Source organism: Bufo bufo, chromosome 6, assembly GCF_905171765.1.
Source record: "Bufo bufo chromosome 6, aBufBuf1.1, whole genome shotgun sequence".
NCBI classification, from domain to species: Eukaryota; Metazoa; Chordata; class Amphibia; order Anura; family Bufonidae; genus Bufo; species Bufo bufo.
This window is the reverse complement of record NC_053394.1, coordinates 30,948,610-30,974,831: the sequence shown is the minus strand read 5'-3', so window position 1 is coordinate 30,974,831 and position 26,222 is coordinate 30,948,610. Positions and strand designations below refer to the sequence as shown.

The window sequence follows — 26,222 nt, the reverse complement described above, 5'->3', positions numbered from 1 at the left end:
CGTTTTTTTACACAATAAAAACACACAGAGCTATGGGGACTGGGTATTGGGGATGTGCTAGCAGCCATCTAGCAACCCATGTCCTCAGCTCTATACACAAAATCCCGGTGACAGGTTTCCTTTAAAGCCTTTTTATTGCATTGCATCCCCAACTGATCATGAGAATGAGGATGCACAGTCCCCGTTGCACCACTCAACTATATGGGACTGCCAAAAAGCAGCAGCAAACAGTCCCATAGAGCCGCAGCACGCATTTGAGACGGCCACTCCATTCTCAAAAGGGAAACGGTCATTAGCAGTTCACTGTTCTGTCCCTGAACATCCTAACCGCTTCATTATTCGCCAAAACAGATGCTAGATTTAACAAAAAAAAAAACACCTTAGAAAATCTGTCACGATAATCTTGGACTATTATCTGCAGTAATACATTAGTAGTACTGCAGATAAGGACTCCAGTTCACTATTTCTTATTTCCTCCACTATCCCCCATTCATCTGCTCTCAGGAGTCCTCTCGCTTAGGTGAGAATGGCGCAACAGTCCAGACTGCATAGCTCAGCGCAGCTTTGACAGCTGACTGGGGGAACAGGAGGCAGTAGAAAATAAACAAGTCCTAGTCCAAGATTGTGCTGACCGATTCCCTTTAAGGTTCCATTCACACGTCCGAAAGTGTTTTGCGGTTCCGCAAATTGCGAATCTGCAAAACACCGACACCGGCCATGTGCACATGGCTGGCATTATAATAGAAAATGCCTATTCTTGTCCATTATTGCGCACAAGAATAGGACACGTTCTATTTTTTTGCTGAGCCACAGACCGGAAGTTTGAGGCCGCGGAATGGAAGTGCGGATGCAGACAGCACACTGTGCTGTCCGCATATTTTCCGGCCCTATTGAAAAAGAATGGGTGGGCACACGTTCTGCATAATTGCGGAACGGATCCGGACCATTCATACGGACGTCTGAATGGAGCCTAAGGGGTTGTCTGAATGTTTAGAACTGGATAGGTCATCAATATCTGATTGTGGGGGTGCACCTCCTGGATCCCCGCTATTTGAAGAGGATGCGACCTCTTCCTAGGCCAGTCACGTTCATCGGTCACATGGCCAAGGCACAGCTCAGTACCATGCACAGTCACTATCCAATGGACGGCACTGGTAAGCTGAGATGAGACCAAGGCGCTCACTGAACAGCTGAAGCCTCTACAAACAGCTTACCATAGGAGTGTCAGGTGTCAAACCCCTGCCGATCAGATACTGATGACCTATCCTGAGGATAGGTAAATCAGTATTGAACACCTAATGTGCACTGTATGCAAATTCCTTTTTTTTTTTTGCAATCGAGGAGATAGAGACAGACACTTGACAGACGTCAAGCTGGCCACGCCCAAATTCCCTGTTTCCATTGATTGATTTCCCTAAGGACAGGGAATGTTATCCGCAGACCATGCTTCACTGCAAATGTGTAGAGATTTAAAAAAACAAAAACAAAAAAAACCACGCATCACGAGATTTCCAACAGGCTAAAAATAAGGTTCAAATTAGGGATCGACCGATATTGATTTTTTTAGGGCCGATACCGATAATTTGTGAACTTTCAGGCCGATAGCCGATAATTTATACCGATATTCTGGTAATTTTCATTTAAAAAAAAATATAATTCCTACACAAATCTGCTTTAAATTAATGTTTATTGTTAACGTGTATTTTTTTTTTTAATCTTTCTTTCATTTATATATACTTAATATTTATTTTATATTTTTTTTACTAACTTTTAGCTCCCTTAGGGACTAGAACCCTTGTCCTATTCACCCTGATAGATCTCTATCAGGGTGAATAGGAGCTCACACTGTCCCTGCTGCTCTGTGCACACAGCAGCATGGAGCTTACCATGGCAGCCAGGGCTTCAATAGCGTCCTGGCTGCCATGGTAACCGATCGGAGCCCCAGGATTACACTGCTGGGGCTCCGATAGGAGGAGCAGGGGAGAGGGGATCCTGTGGCCACTGCCACCAATGATTAATACTGGGGGGTGGGGGGCGCACTGCGCCACCAATGATTAATACTGGGGGACTTGGGAGGGCGCACTGCGCCACCAATGAAGAGAAATCTCTCATTAATTCATATACAGGATGCGGGAGCTGGCTGCAGAATCAGCCAGCTCTATGAGCGGTAGGTGCGATCCGCGGGACCTGAGGGGTTAACTACCGCAGATCGCAGCTACTGCTCATAGAGGTCAGGAGCCAGCTATGTGATTCTGCAGCCAGCCCCTGCCTCCTGTATATGAATGAATGAGAGATTTCTCTTCATTGGTGGCGCAGCGGCCACAGCCCTTCCCCTTCTCTTGTACTCCTTCCTCTCACTGGCTGCAGCGGCAGCAGCACAGGGGGGAGGGAGACACTGCTTCCTTCTCCCCTGTGCTGCTGAGGGTACACTGAGAGCGCTGAGAGCAGCGCGATCCTGGTTCCCAATACGTTATCGGAATATCGGCAAAATAGATGCAGATACCGATAACGGTCAAAATACTGAATATCGGCCGATAATAGTTTGACTTCTCCCCTAAGGGTTTCCACCTCCTTAACTGCAAAAAAAAAGTAATTTGCACATAGCATGTGCCAGGATCCCTTCTGACTAATAAGAACACTATTGGAAAGATCAGGAGCAAAATAGTGAGCTACTGGTGGCAGGTTAAGAGTGGAAAAAGCATCCGACAGGCTCCTTTAAAGTCAGCCGAAACTGACAAGCATATATGTATTAGGGCCTTCCGAATATCCCTCAATTGCAGATGTCATGGAAAAGAAGAAATCCAACATGTTCTCAAGGGAGACAAGTTGCAACCACATGAGTATGGCAGCGGCTTCCTCTCCTCTCCCCACATGCATGTTTGGCTGAGGTTTACTTCTTTTCAAGTTAAGGCTACTTTCACACTAGCGGCAGGACGGATCTGACAGGCTGTTCACCCTGTCGGATCCGTCCTGCCGCTATTTCGCCGTGCCGCCGCTCTGTCCCCATTGACTATAATGGGGACGGGGCGCAGCTCCGGCAGTGCACGGCAAAAGGCCGCCGGACTAAAAGTACTGCATGTCCGACTTTTTAGTCGGGCGGCCTCCGGCCGTGCTGCGCCCCCATTATAGTAAATGGGGAAGGAGCGGTGGTCTGGCGAAATAGCGGCAGGACGGATCCGACAGGGTGAACAGCCTGTCGGATCCATCCTGCTGCTAGTGGGAAAGTACCCTAACAAAAGCTTTGTCATTTTGTACAGGCGTTTTTTCATAATGCTTCATATAGTACTATAGTGTAAATGATAGTTTTCTATAACAGCAGACCCAGTTGGTTCGGTGCGTTTTCCTTCACTTTGCAGGCTCCGTTCTAAAGTTAGGTGGGAGCCACACATATGAGACATTGGGGGCATATCCTAGGGCAGTGGTGGCGAACCTATGGCACGGGTGCCAGAGGCGGCACTCAGAGCCCTCTCTGTGGGCACCAGCACCCAGGAAAAAGTCTATGGTGTACCAATAAGCCTTAGAGTTTTCCTGCCATTCTTCAGCACAGGGCGCACTATGAACAGCACAGGCAGCGCATTGAATGTAGGGAGGATATTATAGCTAAATAATAAAGTACATGGAAGATATAATATATTTGCATTCAAGTTCAGGTTAAATTGCAGTGTTGACACTTTGCGATAAAGTGGGTTTTGGGTTGCAGTTTGGGCACTCAGCCTCTAAAAGGTTCGCCATCACTGTCCTAGGGTCACACCAAAGTTTGAGGTGCGACAACCCCTTTAAGTACAATGCTGAGTGACCTCAGAACGCTGAAGTTAGCCAGTTATTTAACATTAACACTTTAAATCACAGCACTTTTTAGGCATGAAAGAAAAGAGGAATTTTTTTTCACAACAAATTTATTAGAAGAATAGTGGTTTTGAAAAGTCTAGCATCCAGTGAGAACTACCATACACAACATCACAGCTGGGAATGTATTTTTTTGTAGTTTTTTAAAATGACATGGTCAAATTATACAATGGAACCATTAAATTTTACATATGCACGACGACAGAATCAGCGCTTTCAGCATACAATGCCGAAAAAAAAGGAACCACATGGATTTTTTTTTTTTTAAGTTTAAAAGTACTTATCACATACATTAAAGACATATTTTATTTAGTCCAGTCAAAATCAGAACAGCATTAAAAAAAATTAAAAAAAATTATGTAGTGCAATCAAACAAAAAAAAATAATATAATTGTGATCGTAAGTGCTCTACTACATAAGACATTGATCATAGCAAGAACAAAAAAAAAGTTAAAAATCACAGTACAAAAAAAAATTCTCTAAATAAATATAAACTACAGTACAAGAGAAATATTAAATTATACAATTCTGTCAAACTGTAAACAGCATATTGAAATGAGGTCAATAAGTGTGTAGGAGGGGGTTCCTGTTTGGACACAGGCTATCCAATTACTAGAAATTAAATACAGAGACACACAATTAAAAAGTAGTCATCACACGGAATAGAAGCTCTAGTTCGTATTCGCAAATATGCATCATCAGGCCTTGTTTTTAATAGGGGAATTTGAGGAGTGACCATTTGTTAGCCTTCGGGGCAATGAACACCTTCTGGGAGAATTTATGATTGCATTTTACTCCAAAAAAATTTTTTTTTCCATTGGTCTTTAATAAAGATTTTGAGCAGTTTTTGTCCTACAGGGTTAAAGAGGTTGTGTCACTTCAGCAAATGTCATTTATCATGTAGAGAAAGTTAATACAAGGCACTTGCTAATGTATTGCGATTGTCCATATTGCCTCCTTTGCTGGCCGGATTCATTTTTCCATCGCATTATACACGACTCGTATCCAGGGGTTACGACCACCCTGCAAACCATCAACGGTGGCAGTGCTTGCACACTATAGCCTATGTGTGCTCTTGGCCACCAGACAGGCTGGCACTTTTTCCTATAGTGTGCGAGCACAGCCACCACTGATGGACTGCAGGGTGGTCGTAACCATGGAAATGAGCAGAGTATAATGTAATGGAAAAATGAATCCAGCCAGCAAAGGAAGCAATATGGAGAAACACAATACATTAGTAAGTGCCTTGTATTGATTTTCTCTACATGATAAATGCCACTTCCAGAAATGATACAACCCCTTTAAGTCTTAGTCTCTCTGCAGACTCCCACTTTGTTTTATAAAGTCCCTTCGGTTGCTGCTCTGACAGGAACATACATTTAAGCAATATTCTTATCAGTTTCATAAGAATTTAGCTATAATGAGTGCTTATGAGCGGTCAGGATTTTAAAGATAAGGGCTATACATCCAGTCATCAGAACAGCGACGTGAGAGGGCTCAGTGTAAGGCAGAAAGGGAGTCTGCACAGACTGAACCAAAAACTGCTGAACAAATAATTGAAAAAAATCATACGATTATCAGCTTAAAAAGAGCAAAATACAATAAATTGCCCCCAAAGGTGTTCATTGCCTTGGGCTGTCCAGGATAAGAAAAACTATGCAGAATTCTTCCAAGAACAGCTCCACACCTGTCCACTGGTTGCACGTGGGATTGCAGCTGTGCTTCATTCACTTCACAAGGGAAGCCGATCTGCAATACCAGACAGCCCATGAAAAGAGGGGAATGTTTTCCCAATCCTGGACAACCCTTAAGTGTATTTTCTCTGCAAATGCAGTAAATGTCAGATGAGGCTTAATTTAATTCAAATGGCTTTTCACTTGCACCTTCAAAAAGAAGCAAATGCAACTGAAGACAATAGTAAAATTACTTTAGTTTATTCTAATCCTCTTCTTAAGATATAGGTTTAAAGACAGGAACCCCCGTGCTATCTGCTCAGTAGTAACTGAATATACAGAATGCCACTATAAGTGTCTGAGGCACTGTGTGCTGAGGAGTTAATAATGCAGCTTTTATAAACCGTTTGGCTGAGTTATACCTGGATACCTGAAGTGAGGTTTTTTCATTTTTTTTTTTTTTTTTAACTTGACATTCATCAAGGATGTGCTACAAGCACGTCAAAAAGGAAACAAAAAAGAAAGGAAAATTAAGATACAAATCACTGCTAAATTTAAGAATAGCGTACAAGTACCTGAATCAAGTGAGTAGTGAGTCGAGTGTCCCTGAGGGTTTTTAAGCAGTGTGTACATATGTTGAATTCCTAAGGTTTTAATATTTTAGCCTGAAAGCAAAAAAAATAAAAAAAAATCCCAGAAATCCCATCAAGCCAAGGCTACAATTTATGCAAAAATCATTGTCTATTTTGTACAAGGTTTTTTTTTTTCTTTTTCTTCCTAGCAGCAGTGAACTGCTGTACAAATACATCCCATCTGTAATCTATCTACACATGAGAGTCAGATAAAACATTTACTTTAAAAATTATATAAACATTTATATTCTGAAAAATAATCAGTTTACAATCAAATGCATTCATGGGCTTAGAAATACTTCTGCAACCGCACTTCTGTATGCTGGTAGAATAATTACACTAGTCTACCCATTGCCTAAAAAAAATCCAAAAACTGCAGGAATTTCATCCTTTCATGTGCATTAAATATCAAATATTTTTTCCACTGAAAGGAAATAAAATTACAATAATTTTTTTTTAAATTAGTGTATTTTAACTACAGGTGAATGCGTAAAGAACTGGATTTATCAAGAGAGATTCACTGTAATTTGGTATAAGAGGGCTGCGCCACTTAAGGCCAAAGTCTATTTATTCAGCTTTATATTTGCAGTCTTGAAATTAAACTTGCATGCATCTAACATATGAAAGAGCTACTGAATAAGTCCGGTTTAAGCTCAAATGTCACAATTTTTAGTGAGAACCAAAAATGTGCAACTCTGCATAGTACAATGCAAGTGAACATGTGAAACCAATTAGGGTCCATTCACACGTCCGGAATGCATTGCGGATTCGCAATACACCCGGCCAGCACCCCCATAGAAATGCCTATTCTTGTCCGCAATTGCGGACAAGAATAGGACATGTTCTATTTTTTTCTGGAGCCGCGGACCGGAAGATCAGCTGTGCGCCCTGGAAATGCGGAGGCGGACAGCACACTGTGTGCTGTCCGCATCCATTCCGTCCCCATACATAATGAATGGAGCTGCACCCGTTCCGCAATTTGCGGAATGGATGCGGACCCACTATTACGGACACGTGAATGGAGCCAAAGTGGTGCATTAAAAAATTCACAGCATGCTCAGAAAAGAGTTGGAAAACGTTTGTAAATCAGTGGTACACAAGTGCAACTTAAAAAGATTGCTCCAATTACCCACTGGCTACCACAAATATGCAGTGTTGGAAAAAGGGGTTGATGGACTTGATAAACTTGGTATTTAGTGGGAAAGCTATTGTAGTCAATTGCATCAAAAAGTCTGGAGTGCTTACACAGTACAGCGCATTGTAAGGGTGATGTCACTGGTTGTTGTTTTTTTTTTTTAGCCAAAGCCAGAAATGTATGCAGCAGGAAGAAGAAGCACAATCCCTTCCATTATATTTCTCATTCCCTTTCAATCCACCTCTGGTTTTGGCACAAAAAGCTGTGCGTTATACCACCCTAAACAAGGGGTCTTCAGCACTAATAGGAGTGCTACTGCCCGAGAAAACAGTTGATCAACAGGGGGTTTCAATTGTCTGACCCCAACCGATTACTGATGACAAATCCTAAGGATATATCATCAATATTAAAAGGGGTTATTCTGGAATTTATATTGCTTACCTATGCTCTGGATAGGTCATCAATATCAAATCAGAGGGGACAACTGGGACCTCTGTGAGGCCATGTGACACAACCGTACATTGGTCACATGGTTTAATTGCAATGAAGTGAATGGGGCTGAGCTGCAATACTAAGCAGCCGCTATACAATGTATAACGCTGTGCTTGGAAAGCTGCTGGGAAGTTTTAGCGAGCGCAGCGGCTCCTTGAAACAGCTGATCCGCAGGGGTGGCAGGACTTGGACCAGCATCAATGTGATAACGATGACCTATCCTGAGGATAGGTCATCATTATCAATTCCTCGATAACCCCTTTAAAAATTTGCCCACCAAGTATATACTTTTACAGTGATTGGATGTGGAAGAAAAACAAGACATAGTCATCTTTAAAGGGAACCCGTCACCAGGATTTTGTGCATAGAGCTGGGGACATGGGCTGCTAGATGGCCGCCAGCACATCTGCAATACCCAGTCCCCATAGCTCTCTGCGCTTTTATTGTGTTAAAAAACCTTTTTGATCAATATGCAAATGACCTGATATGAGTCCTGTATCCGGAGAGGAGTCAAGCGGAAAGGAGCCCAGCACCGCCCCGCGTCCTCCGAATCTCCTCCTTGCTGGCTGACATCACAGAGCTGGAGCGCCGAAATCTCGCGATGCGCGAGCTAGCGCATGCGCAGTGTCTGCATCATGTTCATTCCCTGTGCTGGCATCAGCACAGGGAACGAACTACGCATGCGCTAGCTCGCGCATCGCGAGATTTCGGCGCTCCAGCTCTGTGACGTCAGCCAGCAAGGAGGAGATTCGGAGGGGGCGGGGCGGTGCTAGGCTTCTTTCCGCTTGACTCATCTCTGGTCATTTGCATATTAATCAAAAAGGTTTATTTTAACACAATAAAAGCGCAGAGAGCTGTGGGGACTGGGTATTGCAGATGTGCTAGCGGCCATCTAGCAGCCCATGTCCCCAGCTCTATGAACAAAATCCTGGTGACAGGTTTCCTTTAAGGAAAATAAATAGCAATTTATGTTATGGAATAAGTTTCAAAATATTCAGGTTTGGGGTGTTCTTTGTGCATCGAACATGTGTCAGTTTAAATTAGCAGATAAACTATACTCAAAACCCATAAAAAAAAATTAAAAAAAAATTAACTATTATAATAATATTCCAATATAAAAGTCTTTAAGCTTCAATTTAAAAGAAAAATCTGGAAAAAGAATCGAGATTAGTAAAAACTATTATTATAGCACAATGCATTATAAACAGTGAATCTCAGTGATAACTCCAGTAAGGAGCGTATATATAGAGTGCTGAAATAAAATAAAAAAGTGCCAATAAGCTCCTCTCTCTACTCAACAGGAACTGGCAAGTGCTTTCTAAACTTATCTAACAATTCTGTATATTAAAAAAAAGAAGAAAAAAGGAACCGGTGTTCTTAAAATGCCAGACAAGATTGCATTTTTTTTTCCCTGTACATGATATATAGTCAAGACTGCTCGAATTGAACTTTAAAACTTTTATCCCTCACCCGTTTTTGTCTTTTTTTACAAATATTACGATTATAAACACTTTACATAAGATTAGCGTGACAAGCTGCAATCTAGTATATAGACTTTTGGCAAATACACCTGTAAGCACATCTAGCATTGGTCCACTGACAGAATCTGGAGCAAGAAGAAAAAATAATAAAACAAACAAAAAAAAACAACAACTAAAGCTAAATAACCAATAGTCCGTAATCAAGAGGATGAGCTGATGCGTTAATACTTACATGCTAGACAATTCAGTGACACAGCAATACATTCCCTTGCCTGCATATGGCTCTGTCATAAAAAACGGCTTTATTGAAATTGCACTGCTTCCCTTAGCAAGAGATTTCCTTTTTTTTTGTTTTTGTTTTTTTATTTTTTTTAAACAACTCCATTACTTGTTCACTCAAAACTAAACCTAACCTACGAGTTTAAAAATAAAGTTAAACTTTTGAGGTATGGAATTTTTCTGTACATAAAAATAATTCAATTTTATGATTTTTAAAATAATAACAAAAAAGTGACACCGTACAAGAACTAAAATATTTACAGCAGTTTTGTTAACAAGTAAGTGATCCACTACGGAAACTTAATAGCCCGTGTCCTCCTGTTGCAGGACAATGTAAAAAAAAAAAAAAAAAAAAAAAGAAGTATATACTTACAGTTCACAGAAAAGATGGCAAACCTGGCGCGGAATTAGTCCTACCAAGTTCAATATGGAGATCAAGACATACAAAAGTAGAATATGAAAAACATATGGTACTCAAAAGAGGTATTTCGTGTTTCCAATATGGTAGTTGTTATATAACAGTAAGCCAGACTCGTGCTTCACTCATGAGTCACTTTAAAAGAAGGTCAAAAAGGTTAGATTTTGTTGTAGTGAAAGAAAAAAATATATATATTATAATCAGAGGCGGGTCCATTATGGCTCAGAACAAAAATGTTAAAACCCTTTCCACGGTTGCAGTTACATTGCATATTTCAGTCACGCTGACTTAATCAGCGTTAAAACGTAAAGATTTTTTGGGGGGGGGGGGGTTTATAGGGAAATACTACTTCGTAATGCAAAAGGCATGACGCACAGCAGGTCAACTGAACTTGCAAAATTGGTATAAAAGCCAAGTATGTTAGGGATAAAAAAAAAAAAAAAGCTGATGATTTGTGCACAAGACAAATCGGGGGGAGTATGCGCACTGAAGTAGGAATGCTTAAATCATATCGGTGTTATCAACAAGGTGCACCTGAATATTAAGACTGAAGTTTTACAAAATGTACAAGGTAAATATAAATCTTCTGAAATAAAGTCAGCAGCTTTTTTTCAGTCAAAAGGGTAGTGAAATATTAAAGGGATCATTAGAAATGCGGTGCATTATGGAGGGGGGAGGAGCTATCTAAATTTCTGCAAAAAATATGTGATAAGCAATTTTGGCCAACAATATCAGATTGTTGGGGGTCAGACAGCCAGCACCCTTACAGATTGGAGCAGCTGTCCATCCATTCTCTATGTAGTGGCTGTGCCGGGTTAGCTCAGCTTCATTCACCCTGAAGTTAGTTGCCCCCCCCCCCCCCCCCCTTTCCCGATCAACCTATTGTAAGAATAGGTCATCAATATCCATAACCCGAAAAACCGAATTAGTTACCATTAGGATTATGCCCGCTTTCCAGTTTATAGAAAGGCAACAGCTGTACAAAATTGAAATGGCCTTGGTGTCAAGTCCGCTCTATCACGCTGCGCAGGGCCTTTCCCAGAAACACCGTTAAGTTTATAGGCAACCCCAATAAGAGAGGAGATTAAAAATAAATGTATTAGAACTTTTAAAGGGAACTTGTCATCAACTTTATGCTGACTGTACTGAAGGCAGCATATAATAGTGACAGAAAATGCTGATGCAGCGCAGTGTCACCATCAGCTAAAAGTAAGTGGTTGCCGAGAACCAGCATCATAATCATTGCAGCCCAGGCAATAAAGAGTCAAATCTACATGAGAAGAGTCCTGGTTATTCATGACTTCCTGCTCTCCTGCCCACCTGCTGATGACTGACCGTCTTCTATCCAGTTTTCTCCTTTCTCTCTAGGAGAGAACTGCCAATCATCAGCAGATGGGCGAGAGAGCAGGAGATTATGTATAACCAGGACTCTTCTCAGGTAGATTTGACTCTTCTCGAGGCCTGGGCTGCAATAATTATGATGCTGGTTCTCGGCAACCACTTACTTTTAGCTGATGTGTGACACACCGCTGACATCAGCATTTCTGTCAGTACTTTATACTGCTCTCAGCACAGTCAGCATAAAGTTGATGACAGGTTCCCCCTATTTTATGAAGTGGGGGAAAGAAATAAAATAAAAATTATAATTTAGGTTCCCAGAAAACCCCTTTTAATTCTGCCTCACAAAACAGTAACGGACATTTTGGTACTGCAAATTAAATTAGTGCTTAAAAACGGTTTACATGCGTCTGCAAAAATCAGAAAAGTGCCCGTGAATAAACTCTTGCCGTCTCAAACATTTCTCCCGCCATTTTTCGTTTTTCCTGAAAAGTTTCAGTTTCAGATCTTTGTGGAATGCTTCTAAACTGACAAGATGCAATACAATCTTCAGGTCACAGGTTAGTTAAGTAGTGTTAAAAAGGTTTAACATGTTTGGTATACATAGAATATGTTAGAAAAAAAAACAAAACAAAAAAGACCCAATCTATTTACAGAGCCTATTCTAAACTGCAAATTACTACACATGTACCATGTCTTCATTTAAAAGGTAGGCACACAGTATTACCAGGCTCGATTGTCAGAGCTAAGTACAGTATGTAAGTTGGCAGTAACATAAGAGCAGTTGAAGACTACCTGAGGTTGAACTAGTGTCAAGGTTTACGCTAAATATTTCTAAATCAGATCATTTTTATTTATTTTTTGCTGGTCTCCGACTGCATGATGGAATTTTAAGCTGAATTTTGGGCACTGCAACCATTTCATTCTTAGGATTGGTGGCAGTCCCAGAGTTGAACCTACACCGATCATAAAGTGATGGCATAAACTAGTGATAAAAGGTATTATACACTATTACTCTTTTGTGAAGGCTAAGAATAGTCTTGGTATATTTGCTTCAATCATATAGAAGCATGACAAACCTTTGTATATACAGGATTGGCTTCACTGGTTATGCACACAAGTGCATACCAACAATAAAAGAAAAGTAAAACCTGTTTCGGTTAAACAGAATATAGTATAATCTAGTCAAAATGGGAATGGGGGCGTTCAGAGCATGTACTCAATATCCACCATTACCGGTCATCTCTGCAAATAATGTGACAGGATAGATCTTTCGTCTGATGCTTCTACAAGACTTTTAGACTGGGTTTCCACTGGGTTTTTTATGCAGTTTTTAAAGAGACGAAGTCTCAGTCTTTCCTTTAGGCCTGATGCGCACGACCATATCCGTTTTTGCGATCTGAAAAACACTGATCTCAGCTGTGTGCATGCCACCAATTATATATATATATATTTTTTAAAACCTCTGTTTGAAATGCCTCATTCATAAAACTGACAAGAATAGGACATATTCTTAAGACATATGGACGGACGAGTGTGCTGGTCTGCATCTTTTACGGCCCGACTGAAATGAATGGGTGCAGATCAGATGTGGACGTGTGCATGAGGCCTTATAACGTGTCATCCATCTATGATCAATTCCTGGCTTTGGCTTCAAATAACTTGACTGAAAACCCAGCCTTAGTGCCAAGTTAAAATGACTCGCTGAAGAGACTAAATCTGTCAGTGTAAAGGGTAGAGCTGGTCAGCACTTACTAAGTGCATGCTGCACGGAAGAAGGATAAATCTCCACAATCAATGGATTAATGAATCCCAGCAGCTGTGTCTTTGCGGTATAAATTTATTCCAGATATGTCCTACAACCAGGACGCGTTTCGGCTTACTTGTTGATGAAGGCATGTTTGCCGAAACGCGTCCTGGTTGTAGGACATATCTGGAATGCATTTATACCGCAAAGACACAGACTGCTGGGATTCATTAATCCATTAAATCTGTGAGTGAAGTGTATCATACGGAACCAATTTTTTTTTTTTTTTATTAGCAAATCAGGTTCTGGTGACAGTCTTGAATCCATGGGAGTATTTCCTATGCAAGGCAGCAAGTACCCGCCCAGGACGCAATTAAAACGAGCGTACATGGGTTATTGTAAGTAGCAGGGTTGATGTCTTGTTAGTGAAGAACCCCTCGAAACTTGAAGTATCAGGTAAAGTGTGTGCCTACCCTTTAATGCACGATGGACGATACCATTATACAAAAAAAAGGAGGAAAAAACAAAAAACACAAAACTACACAGATTATAAAAAATTCTAGCAAATAATTCACCCATGGTAACATTACAGTGATCACGTGGCAAGCTATGCTGCCCATTTTCTTTTTAAGGTATAAACCTATTTTACATTTGCCACTGCATATAAAGCATACCAACTGAAGGGAATAGTGTTAATAAGGAGGTTTTTCAAATGGTGCAAGTACAGAGAAGGTTTGGTGCAAAACAAGGTCATAGTGGAGTGCATATAAATGTATGGAGAGCAGAGTCCAACAAAAGGTAAGTACAAAACTGTGTGGTTCATGGAGTGCTTACAAAGAACAGTTACCTGAAAAGGACGTAAAGGCTGCATTTTGTTTGGTGCAACTTACGATAATCCACAGCGGACAATGATTGACTATCAGCTTACACAATGACTATTATACAGTAAAATCAATCCTAGCAAAACATGCTAGACCAGAGGAGTGCCCTTCATTCCTGAAATCTGAGGAATAATAATGAGGTTGTACTGTTATGAAACAATATGCACCAGATAATATCACAGTCGTTAAAACGTGTGTGTGTGTGTGACCCCTGAAAGCCTACAATGCGGAAACCACACAGTTTAGTAGATATAAATCAAGTAAAATTTACATATCCGTATATTTTCCCAGAACTCTGAGGAGTGTGTGGAAATCAGCATCTCCAGAAAAGAAGAGCTAGTATGAGGATAAGGCTACTTCTTCTGAAGTCAACAGAATAACCCTACCATCACTTTGCAGCAGATTTAGTGTTGATCTGGCAATTAGTATAGTTTGAAGGTAGTGTGTACAATATGCTCCCTGTAAGTAGAATGGCAGAGTAAGCCAAGTCTGGGGTAGGGGGAAGCAGAGTCGTGTAAGCGATATCTAAACCTACAGAAGAATATTAAGTCCGTCTTCAGTTGCAATGAAATGTTTTCAACGGTTGTTGCTGGAGTGTGTCATGAAGATATATGTGTACTGACACATACAGGAATTTTTATTCCACCAGGAAAAAAAAATATTAAAATTAAAAATTTCAAAACACTCGCACACCTGATAAGACGCCTCCATGCTTCCTGGCTGAACAGGACCTACACGGCCCGCCCTGGAGAATCGTTCAACTTAAGAAATGTAAAGCTCTAGTAATACTCGCTCATTTGTAGGTCAGAAACGTACTGTCCATAAGGCCTACCCATACCCACATGTTGTGCTCTTTGCACACTGCCACGCTGAACTAAAGCCTTTTCTTTTGCTTCTCCGAAAAAAGTAACAACCTCCAAAAAAAAAGGTACGTTTGAGGTACATTCAATTTTTCAGAAATAATCATTTTGGCATAAACACTTAAATCAGACTTCTAGGAAATGAACTGTTTAAATATCTTTAGACTGCCTTATTTTTCCCCGCCCCTAGACATATTTAAGTAAATCCTGAATTTTCTTTTTAAAGTGGACTTGTGTTCAAAAAAATTTAAAATATACATTAAGAACACAATACATGCAGGCTCAAGAGCAGCGAGTCCATATGCACATGTATAGGTTCTCTTGCTGAGGTAACAATTCGCTATTGAAAATAAAAAGCATGCGTAAAGGCCAAATAAAGTATTTGAGGGTTGCACTGGGCGTGTGGAATTGTAATCTGCCTGATTTTGAGCACAGAATTTGCACCTGTAGAGGTCTGTTAGGAAACTGCCCTGAAAAGTTCACAATAAGTTAAGCAGGTGTAAGTGTGCTGTGCATCAGAAGACAGAAGTGCTCGCCCAGTTTGGTTACAACTCATTTCCTAAACCTAAGACTTTACAACATGCCTATTCATCTTTAGATTCATTTGCACTTGGCGATGTCTCCACCTCTTCCTGAGGCTCCAGTTCACTTTTTACTACAACATCTTGTTCTTCCAACCTCATTAGTTTCAGCTTTTTCTTTGGAGGGTTTTTTAATGTGCCTAACCGCTCTTTGACTTTGTACTCCAGTGTGCTATGAGGAATCCCATAAATGCTTTGCGCTTTAGAGACACTCATTTTGCCGTTCATGACAACGCCTATCGCTTCCTCCAATATCTCACTGTTATACTGTCTGTATCGCCCTCTTTTTTTCCTCGTTTGCTTAGAACCAGGGTCTCCTTCTTGATCTGAGGTGGAATATGGCTGTCCAGAGGTAGACTGCTCAACATCTGAGCTCCAGGAATCAGTGGTAGTATCCAATAAATTCCTTCGGTTTTGCTTTGGAAGGATAGTCCTTAATTTTTTGCTAAGTGCACTCTCAGTTTGTGAACCCATAACCAAAGAGTTGTAATTGTAAAGCTCCCCACTGCGGGACTCCCAAGACAAATCCATGCCACGCACCTGTGGAATTTTTAGATCAACTGGAGAAGAAAGGCCCAATTCCTTTTTAATTTCATGCTTGTTTTGAACATTTTTTTGAAAAGCATTTGCATTTTCGGTGAGAATCGGCAAGTCACTGATGTTGCTGAGTGCGCCATTTCCCCGATATTTTAAACGGCCAAAGTTTAATTCGTAGTGCGGTTTTGCCCAAGAAGCTTCCCTGGATAAGATCAAATGTTGTCCTTGATTCTGCAGTCCAGGTGAACCATGGCTGGCAGCTGATGAAAACTTTCTGCTATGCAATTCCTCACTAAGCTGCAAGGAGCGAGCCAATGGCACTTTCAGAGGTGTGGAGTGGCCATAAGTTTCCCTGGTTGCATCCAGCAAACTTCTTGGAGGCACCCCATCACCACAGCGCAGAAGTCCATCTGGACGGTGAAGGCTGGGTCTCCCAGGTCGCCTAATTGGATGGAAGGAAACTGATGTGAGCAGAGCTTGCACAGGTAGGGAGGGATGGGTGAATGGGGCCACTCCTTTATTAGAAGGCCTTGCTTGGGTAACATCACTTTTTTTTTTTTTTGTATTCTAACATTATCTCAGCATCAGTTTAATGAAAATCAAAAAGAAAAAGGTTCACAGAAAATAAATAAAATTTTGTGGGCAACATAAAAAAAATAAGCTGTCACTTGATCTTTGGCTGGGTTCACAAATTCTTGTTGAAAAAGGAAAAAAGAAAACAAAAAGGTCTTGCGCAACAGTCTGTGAGTAGCACTTTAATTATGAATATGAAGGTAGTGGTCAATCCCTTTGTATAGGTGTATACACAAGTGATTTATGTGACGTTACCACTAAACAAGTACAGTAATAAAAGAGTAAGCCACTTGGTACATTATACAGTCTACTTTATAAGATACAGTTAAACAGTGCCTGCTGCTCACATCATTATACAGATAAAACACAAAGAATATAGCCCATGTCTAAAGACAAGGTGGTCTAGGTTGCATTAAAAACAGTAATTTATCTTCAAGACTTAAAGAGAAAAATGGCCTTACAAATACAAGTTTGCATTATAAAGTGTGCTTTGTAAAGCCACTGAGAATTATTAGAATTTGGGCAAAGCTGAAGTTGGGTTTTAATAAGCTGAAGTTGGGTTTTAATAAGCTGAAGTTGGGTTTTACAGCATTAGAGTCAGACCATTTTTCCCTTTGAAAGAACAGACTTGATAGGTGACACAAGGCATGATTTAGATGGTGATTAAGTATTGATTTAAAGACATGATTTCAAATGTTGAAATGCAAGATACATGTAGTATTCAGATATCACATGGATGCTTCCTACACACACTTAACACAATGACGAGCTGTCCTCACTTAATGAATGCCAACCATTCAGCTGAATCGCTGCTGCACTACAAAGACTAGAAAAGTATAGTTTAAAATTATAATTTATTAGAGCTGAAACTACAAATGCTGTACAAATGCCTGATAAATTGATAATGGGTTATGAGAAAAAAAAATAGGAAGTCTGTCACACTGCCATTATGAAATTGCAGGGATGGTTTTCTGGATTTTTAAGGTACAAAGCCACAAATATTTGGTAAATGGTTAAAAATCATCATAGTCCCTCTTACAAAGAAAGTGGAGTAAAAAATAAATAAAATAAATGTAAAATGCATCTACGTACACTAAAAAAAAGTGTGATATACAAGTTTCTAGCCTTTATTCTATTATTTCAAAGCCATGTTTGCCTCCCATAACAACCCGTATAATCCTCATTAGTAGCACACTTTAAAATTCTAAGTTTGAAAATGTGCAGGTTTATGTAAAATTAGCCAAACAATGAATGGGAACAAAGTATATGATTTCACAAACACACCACTAAAATTTGAAGAGTGAATTTCATTGCTTTAGAGGATGAAGAGGTATAAATCACTTTGCTTTTGATTCTGCAATTGAAAGAATCTATAGAACACGATGAGTCGATGATGCTTACCCATTCCCTATAGTGTTTGAGGTACTTGGAGAAATGCAGGAATTCGGGCTACCAGAACAAGGACTCTTTTTAGTGGACAAGTCAAGCACTCCATCTGCTGAAATAAAACAAGACAAATATTTACTTTGCTTGATTACAATATGTAATTGCCATCATTACATGAGGAAGTAGAGAATGAGTCACTACCACTAGTCGCCTGCTTAAAGAAGTTTTCCAGGTTAATGATATATCCTCAGGATAGGTCATCAATATTAGACTGGGGGGTGTCAGACACCTGGGAAACTCCACCGATCGGCTGTTCTCTACAGGTCCCGGCCCTAAACCTAGCAGTTTGAACGGAGGTGGAAGCACAGCTTTCAAAATGCAGTGACTGCACAGGGTTACTGCAGCTGAGCCCCCATTCAAGTGAATGGTAACCCGGCACGGTCATTACATTTACAGTTCTTCTTTCGTTCAAAGTGCCAATTCCAGCAACAGAATGCAGAGAAAAGTTGGTTGGTGGGGGTGTTGGTATCGTACCTGAGGATAGGTCATCGATAATATTAACCTGGAAGACCTCTGAACTCTAATGTGAATTATGCATAATCTCCCCCCGACTGAGGCAATCAGGTGACATGAGAGTTCTTTATTTTTTGATGTAATGCACAAATATTGGATGCAACCTTGTTTTACAGAAAATTAGTTTAACATATTTGGGTTTATGCAAAAGGTATTTATGGCGTGAAGCCTGGTGCTCAACCAGTTCCTTCACACCCCATGACAATACTCAGCGGAAAATAAAATCATCTAGTACACGGTTATAACTCATTTATATTAAATATCAGACATTTTGGAAAGCAGGTAAGAGTAGAAAACAATGGTCATGGATAGTCAGCCTGTGGGTAGCAGTTTTCATACGGTTAAGCAACACGTAAAGGCAACAGCAAAATAGGCAGACCACACAGATCCCACTGACTTCTGAACCTTCTCATGTTGGAGATTTACTGCAGAAATTTTAGCGACAAAATCTATTCCACACTTTCAGATGTGTGGAACAGTCTCAAATCTGCTACGGGTTAACATACCCTTAGGGAACCACTGGTGCTGGTGTCACATCAAATAAAATGTGCAGATCCAACTACTGTGTCGTAATGTTGGTGCAGTATAATTTTTAAGGCAACCAAAGTGTTGAAAAACCAGGAGGTCATGAATGGAAAGCTCTGGTTTTTAAAGATTAAAAAAAAACAAAAAAACTAATATAATACATAAAAGTTATGAATTAAGATACCTTGCTCACAGGGCTCTTCCAAATGCGGCTTCTTGACAGTGAGGTCTAAGGGAGAATCTTGATCAGCCATCAGAAGCTTGCTAAGCACAGGATTCTGGGTAGTGGCAGGGGGAGGCGAACCTTGTCCAGAGGGTGATTTCGGCAAGCTTTGGTTCTTTGTGCTGTTGGGCGGGCTGGAGTCCTGAGTAGAGCTATTCTTTGAGGTATATTCAGCAGCAAACTGTCGAATCATTCGCTGCATGATCTCACGAGCAACTAGGGGAATATTAGGATCAGAGATCCTAGGACAGTCTAGATTTATCGGAGTGGGGTGTATGAAGGGGAAATAAACAGAAAAAAAAAAAGAAACAAAAAACATCAAATGAAGAAAACTTATATAAATAAATTTAATTATGCAAAATTACAAATTAAAATTAATAGTTTTACCAAAAATAAATAAATACAGAAATCGTTCCACCAAAACTCATACCACTTAACCTCCAAGTAATGCGCTTAAAACGTGCTTAATCCAAGACAGACTGGTTACTATGGAAGCACGGCTTGACAGCACAATTAAAAAAGCTACAGCTAGTAGTAAGTGTGAACAGAGTCTAAGGCCTCTTTCACATGAGCCAAGTTCAATCAATTTTTTTTGTGAGGACGTTAAGTGTGTGCGTTTTTTCCATCTGGATTGCATGCGTTTTTCACGTGCATGAAGAAAAACTGAAGACTATCAAACAATCTACATTTAGCAACTATCAGTGAAAAACGCATTGCATCCGGATGCGCCCCCCCCCCCCCCCCCCCCCTATTTAATTCTATGGAGCTAGAGCTGCATGAAACACACACACACAATATAGAAGATGCCGCGATTTTTCGTGAACACAGAAGACAAACGTGCTGATGTGCACAGACCCATTAAAATGAATGGGTCAGGTTTCAGTCCAGATGCTACGCGTTTGCTACACGCATCTCATCTGGACAGAAAACTCGCTCCTGTGAAAGAGGCCTAATATATGCAAAATATATAGTTAAGAAAAAAAATGTCCATTCGTAAACATCACAAACCTTTCTTGTAAAAGACTGCATTGATGAATTCTTCTGCTTGCGTTTCTAGTCTAATTATCTTTGCCTGCTCTTGTTTCAGAAAATTTTCTTGCCCAGGTTCATGAATTGGTTTATGAAAGCCAGCTAGATGCTCCTAAAAAGAACAAATACAATGTTTTAATTTACACACCATTTTATGAGAACATGCACAGTAAAAACACTACAATGTTCCGATTCCTGCAAACATTTTTTCAGTCATACAGTCCACAAATGGTCTGATTAGATGTAACTTACTCACTCCTTTAGTTGAGGAGAAAAAACCTGTAGGCAAACATCCTCTCTAATTGGTAATGGGGAAATAACCAATGTTGCCCCATAACTTAAAGGGGTTATCCCATGACAAAAAAAATGATAATCAGACACCATATAGTACATGATAATCTCTTTCTAACAAAGCTAGAATCAGCCCTGTACCTCACATGGATCCAGAGATCTGCTCTGTTAGATTTATATCAGGCTGACAGCTCAAGGGGAGTGTCCTTTCTGTTGCAGCTCAGGGGGCGTGTCTCCGATCTCCCTATCACAGCTCAGGAGGCAGTTGAAAGATGTAACTGAGCATGTGCGGCTATCTCAGTGAGCAGGACAAAGGAAAAAAAAAGGAAAAAAAGCAGGTGGCGCAATACAGATACTTTTTATTGAATAACTCAGTGGCTATACAAATTTTTATGTAATTACAAAAGCATTCAGATCCAGGTGCTGGTTTGAAAACTAGAATTGTGATGAGTACAGCGATTTGTGATGAGTACAAAGAGTTGTTGTATGTAGTACAATTTCCTCCAAAATTTGACTACCTATTTAAAATTTCCATGGAAAAAAGTTTTTCCATGCAGCTTTGACCCTTGCTGTGAAAATCTACGACATTGATTGTTGCTGAGGCTTTGGAAATTCATAGTATGCTCCTTGATCCATACAGATAAATTCCACTGTGTGTGAATGGAGTTGTGAAAACCCCCATCCACCTATATTGTACTGTGCATGGGTTTCCAGTGGAGAATTCGCACATGAATATATGCAGTGCCCAGGGCTTTTTTTCTCAGAGAAAAGGTGGTGGAACTCACCCCCCCTCCCCTGGCCACGGACCCTACCCACCCCTAGGACCGCCCCCTAAAACCGCCCCTTTAGAGAACAGGGATGCAAGTAAAATTTGGGGGGGGGGGGGGCTATAAAAGTCCAGCCCAGCAAAGAAACCCCCCAGATGGGGATGGCACTGTTAATGGGGTATCTGGGGATGGCACTGTTATGGGATGGGGATCTGTGGATGGCATCCACAGATCCCCCACCCCATAACAGTGCCATCCACAGACCCCCCCCCCCACCCCATAACAGTGCCATCCACAGACCCCCCCCCCACCCCATAACAGTGCCATCCACAGACCCCCCCCCACCCCATAACAGTGCCATCCACAGACCCCCCCCCCCACCCCATAACAGTGCCATCCACAGACCCCCCCCCACCCCATAACAGTGCCATCCACAGACCCCCCCATAACAGTGCCATCCACAGACCCCCCCATAACAGTGCCATCCACAGACCCCCCCACCCATAACAGTGGCATCCACAGACCCCCCCCACCCCATAACAGTGGCATCCACAGACCCCCCCACACCATAACAGTGGCATCCACAGACCCCCCCACACCATAACAGTGGCATCCACAGACCCCCGCCCCCACCCCATAACAGTGCCATCCACAGACCCTCCCCCACCTCATAACAGTGCCATCCACAGACCCTCCCCCACCTCATAACAGTGCCATCTACAGACCCCCCCCCCACCCCATAACAGTGCCATCCACAGACCCCCCCCACCCCATAACAGTGCCATCCACAGACCCCCCATAACAGTGCCATCCACAGACCCCCCCATAACAGTGCCATCCACAGACCCCCCCCACCCATAACAGTGGCATCCACAGACCCCCCCACCCCATAACAGTGGCATCCACAGACCCCCCCACACCATAACAGTGGCATCCACAGACCCCCCACCACCCCATAACAGTGCCATCCACAGACCCTCCCCCACCTCATAACAGTGCCATCCACAGACCCTCCCCCACCCCATAACAGTGCCATCCACAGACCCCCCCCACCCCATAACAGTGCCATCCACAGACCCCCCCATAACAGTGCCATCCACAGACCCCCCCCACCCATAACAGTGCCATCCACAGACCCCCCCCACCCATAACAGTGGCATCCACAGACCCCCCCACCCCATAACAGTGGCATCCACAGACCCCCCCACACCATAACAGTGGCATCCACAGACCCCCCCCACCCCATAACAGTGCCATCCACAGACCCTCCCCCACCTCATAACAGTGCCATCCACAGACCCTCCCCCACCTCATAACAGTGCCATCCACAGACCCCCCCCCACCCCATAACAGTGCCATCCACAGACCCCCCCCACCCCATAACAGTGCCATCCACAGACCCCCCCCACCCCATAACAGTGCCATCCACAGACCCCCCCCCACCCCATAACAGTGCCATCCACAGACCCCCCCCACCCCATAACAGTGCCATCCACAGACCCCCCCATCCTATAACAGTGCCATCCACAGACCACCCCCACCCCATAACAGTGCCATCCACAGACCCCCCCCCACCCCTTAACAGTGCCATCCACAGACCCCCCATTGCCGCTCCAGTACAGTTATAAAATGTGTAATTCAATTAATAATGATTCATGCTGCCCCCTCTGTAGTATAACATTCAATATATCCTACTCACAGGGCTACTGTTATATCGTAATGCAGGCCGGCCGGGCAGACGAGCGGCAGAGTGACTGACTGACGTCACGTGCCTGCACCGCCTGCTTCATTCATAAAGTAGGCCGGCCAGGCACGTGACGTCAGTCAGTCACGCTGCCGCTCGTCTGCCCGGCCGGCCTGCATTACGATATAACAGTAGCCCTGTGAGTAGGATATATTGAATGTTATACTACAGAGGGGGCAGCATGAATCATTATTAATTGAATTACACATTTTATAACTGTACTGGAGCGGCGGGGCCGGAGCACAGTGAACGCACCGGCCCCCAGCTCCTCCTCCCAGTCCCTCCCCGCTGATACATGGCAGGCTGCGATGTCAAAAGGTGGCGGAACGCAGTTCCGGTGCGTTCCGCCAGAAAAAAAGCCCTGGCGATGTCTACATGCCCTAAGGATTCTACACTATGTTCATTTTGCAGATGCAGTGTATTACAACCGCTGCAATGCATAAGATGAAAGCCGTGCAAAATGGGGGTAAAAAAATAAAATAAAAAATACCTGGACCCACACATTTTGTTAGAACGAGGAGACACTCAGCCGAGCGGTGTCTTTGCTCGCTAGCTGAAGATGGGCACGTAAAGTCTAGGAGCCAGTCTTCAACTAGTGAGGAAAGATGGCACTCAACAGAGCACTTCTGTCTCTGCGTTTTAGTGATCTCATCATCCATCATAACTTAGCATGTAGATATGACCCTGAAGAACCTGGCACACTTTAAAGGCAACTAATAAATGACATGGTTATAGATCAGATAGCAATGCCAACAATGTGATAACATAGCTCACTACCTTAACTTTTTGTCTCCTCAAGCAGCAGAAAAGGCAATTCTCATCGAAGGACCAATCATATACTCCTGTGGGTTCACAGTCTGGAATACATGGGGGGAAAAAAGCTCCACGTTAAACCATAGTTCCCCACAAAGGCGTAAAGCAAATGACCCATGTTACTAGTTGTAAAGTCCTTGAAAAAGAAAAATTAAAAGAAACTTAATCCTTCTGTATTATTTGACAGTTTATCATGCATAGGTTTACAGATTTTTTTGTTAACACTCCCCTTGTGCACTGTATTCAGGGGTCCCCTGTAAATGGAGCGATGGTGTGCATGAGTGACCACAGCTCCATTCACAGTCTATGGGACTGCCAAGAACAAACTCTGTTACTTCATTCTCCCAGGGGACATGCAGATAGTCACACGTGCACACTACGGCTCCAATCAGACAGGGAAAGCACTGCAGATCTCAATTGTGCATGCGGCACTAGACTTCTGGGTACTGCAGTTGTTCACTTTGAATGATGCGGACCTGCTGGCAGCTTAGCTCCATTCAAAGGACCTCAACCGCGAGTGGACATTGGTTTGAGGCACCTGCTCAAGTGGAATCTGTCTTGGTACCAAGGCAACAAGGGACGCGCCCATTCTTGGCGTGGTTGTGGCTTTAAACCACAGGCCACAAACTGCAGTGCGTATTCCCACTGAAAACTGTGGGAGGTAAGGCACTGTGTGGCAGCATAAACCTCTGTGTGGGCAGAAGGGATAGTGTTTTCTACTTCGAAAGCAAGCATTTTGCAGAAAAAGGAGAATGCAATTGTTCTGTATATGCCATATGTCAATCTTTGAATCACCTGTAAGACTGGTTATGACTATGCTTACAATACCTGTAATCGTAAGGCCACACATGGGGCAGTCTGCAGCGGCAAAATCCACCCCAAATCGCGCTAGTTATTGGGGTAAATGCTGCGGATTTGCTGCAGATTGCACCCATTACATTGCGAAGGGTGACATCTGCATAAAGTAACATACTGTGGGATTAAAGGGAATCTGTTTTTATGGGTAGCATGAACTAGTGACAGATCCTCTTAAAAAAATGCTGGCTCACTTTCTTTAATTGTTTAACCCCTTCCCAACCACCATACGGCTATTTAGGTCATCGGTCGGGACTTTAAAGATGGCGCCCGCTCCCGAGTGGAGTGGGCGCCATAACCGCAGGGTGTTTGCTGTTTCATACAGGAGGCACCCGCAGTATTGCTGATCGCAGACATTTAACACTTCAGATGCCGTGGTTGATCCCTGACGGGGGAAGCTGGAGTGTGTTAGTAGTAGCCCCCTATCCTCCTGTGAGACAGGAGGTTACTGCTTAGTAATTTCTATGAAGTCCCTGCCTGTAGCAGGGCTCAATAGAAATACAGTAAAATCCTCAGACTCCAATGCTACTACATTGGAGTCTATGAGAAAAGCAATCCAATGATTGCTTGCTATAGTTACCCGTGGGAACCATCTATAAAAAAAAAAAAAGTTGCTTTTAGAAAAAAAAAAAAGAAATAACAAAATAAAAATTTCCAATCACCCGTTTCCCCCCCAAAAAACAAAAAAAACACACATCATAGGTATCCCGGCATGCAAAAATGCCTGTACTATTAAAATATAAAAAAAATAAAAATCCAGTATAAAAACAAAATAAAATAGATGTGCGGTATTGCTGGATTTGCACTGACCTGGAGAATGAAAGTAACTGTTCAGTTTTATACAGGGAACGCCGTAAAAACAAAACCCAAAACACTGTTGTGGAATTGCGTGCCAGCCCCCCCCCCAAATTTCATCCAATTTTTTTTTTCGCAAAAAACAAGCCATCATACAGCTATGTGAACAGAAAAATTAAAAAGAAAATGTATGGCTTTGGGAGGGCTAAGAGTAAAAAGCTAAAAACTAAAATCGCCTGGTCATGAAAGGGTTAAACTGTTGCTTAAAATCTTGTACTGAAAAGTTTCAGTGCAAGCTGATCAGTCCTGATAAACACTACAGTTTTCAGTGCCCAATCTGCTGTGGTTGCACCCACAGAAAGCAAAATATGTTTAGGTTTAACATAAAACTGCTTTATGCTACATAATAAATCCTAACAAAATGCAGGAGAAAAATAAACAGTTATAATGTAGGCTGCTAGTCTCATTCAAGGCTAAAACTGTACATTCATCTGGTCTTTTATTCTGAAGTTTACCAGGATCCTGCAGAAAGCTTTAAATGTTCATTTGAAAGGGACACTCATCAAAATGTATTCATATATGTGAATATTTTATGTCTTTTTAATAAATAAATAAAAAAAATAAAAAAAAAAGTGGAGGATTCCGATTTGTCTGGACTTTTAGCACGGCAGTGAGCTCTGTTGCTCTACCATTATACTGTATCCAAACTCGGGCACTTACTGTAATTATTACCATCTTGGCCATGAAA

The 26,222-nt window shown here is 41.9% G+C and overlaps 1 protein-coding gene across 8 annotated transcripts in view; it reads right to left on the bottom strand.

Annotated features, from left to right (window-relative positions):
* The window catches only part of LCOR (ligand dependent nuclear receptor corepressor), a 69,142-nt gene that overhangs the window by 7,148 nt on the left and 35,772 nt on the right, over window positions 1-26,222 (bottom strand). For 3 of the 8 annotated variants that reach the window (XM_040437313.1, XM_040437319.1, XM_040437320.1), the window contains exons 3-6: window positions 23,789-23,868; window positions 20,189-20,321; window positions 19,142-19,432; window positions 17,875-17,971 (exon numbers count right to left, since the gene is read on the bottom strand). In XM_040437313.1, coding sequence (XP_040293247.1) covers window positions 17,875-17,971; window positions 19,142-19,432; window positions 20,189-20,321; window positions 23,789-23,868 — 601 coding nt within the window. Of the gene's footprint in view, window positions 1-11,593; window positions 16,343-17,874; window positions 17,972-19,141; window positions 19,433-20,188; window positions 20,322-23,788; window positions 23,869-26,222 lie in introns of those variants that run through there. The other 5 variants (XM_040437317.1, XM_040437315.1, XM_040437318.1 and 2 more) reach the window with 3 other exon arrangements.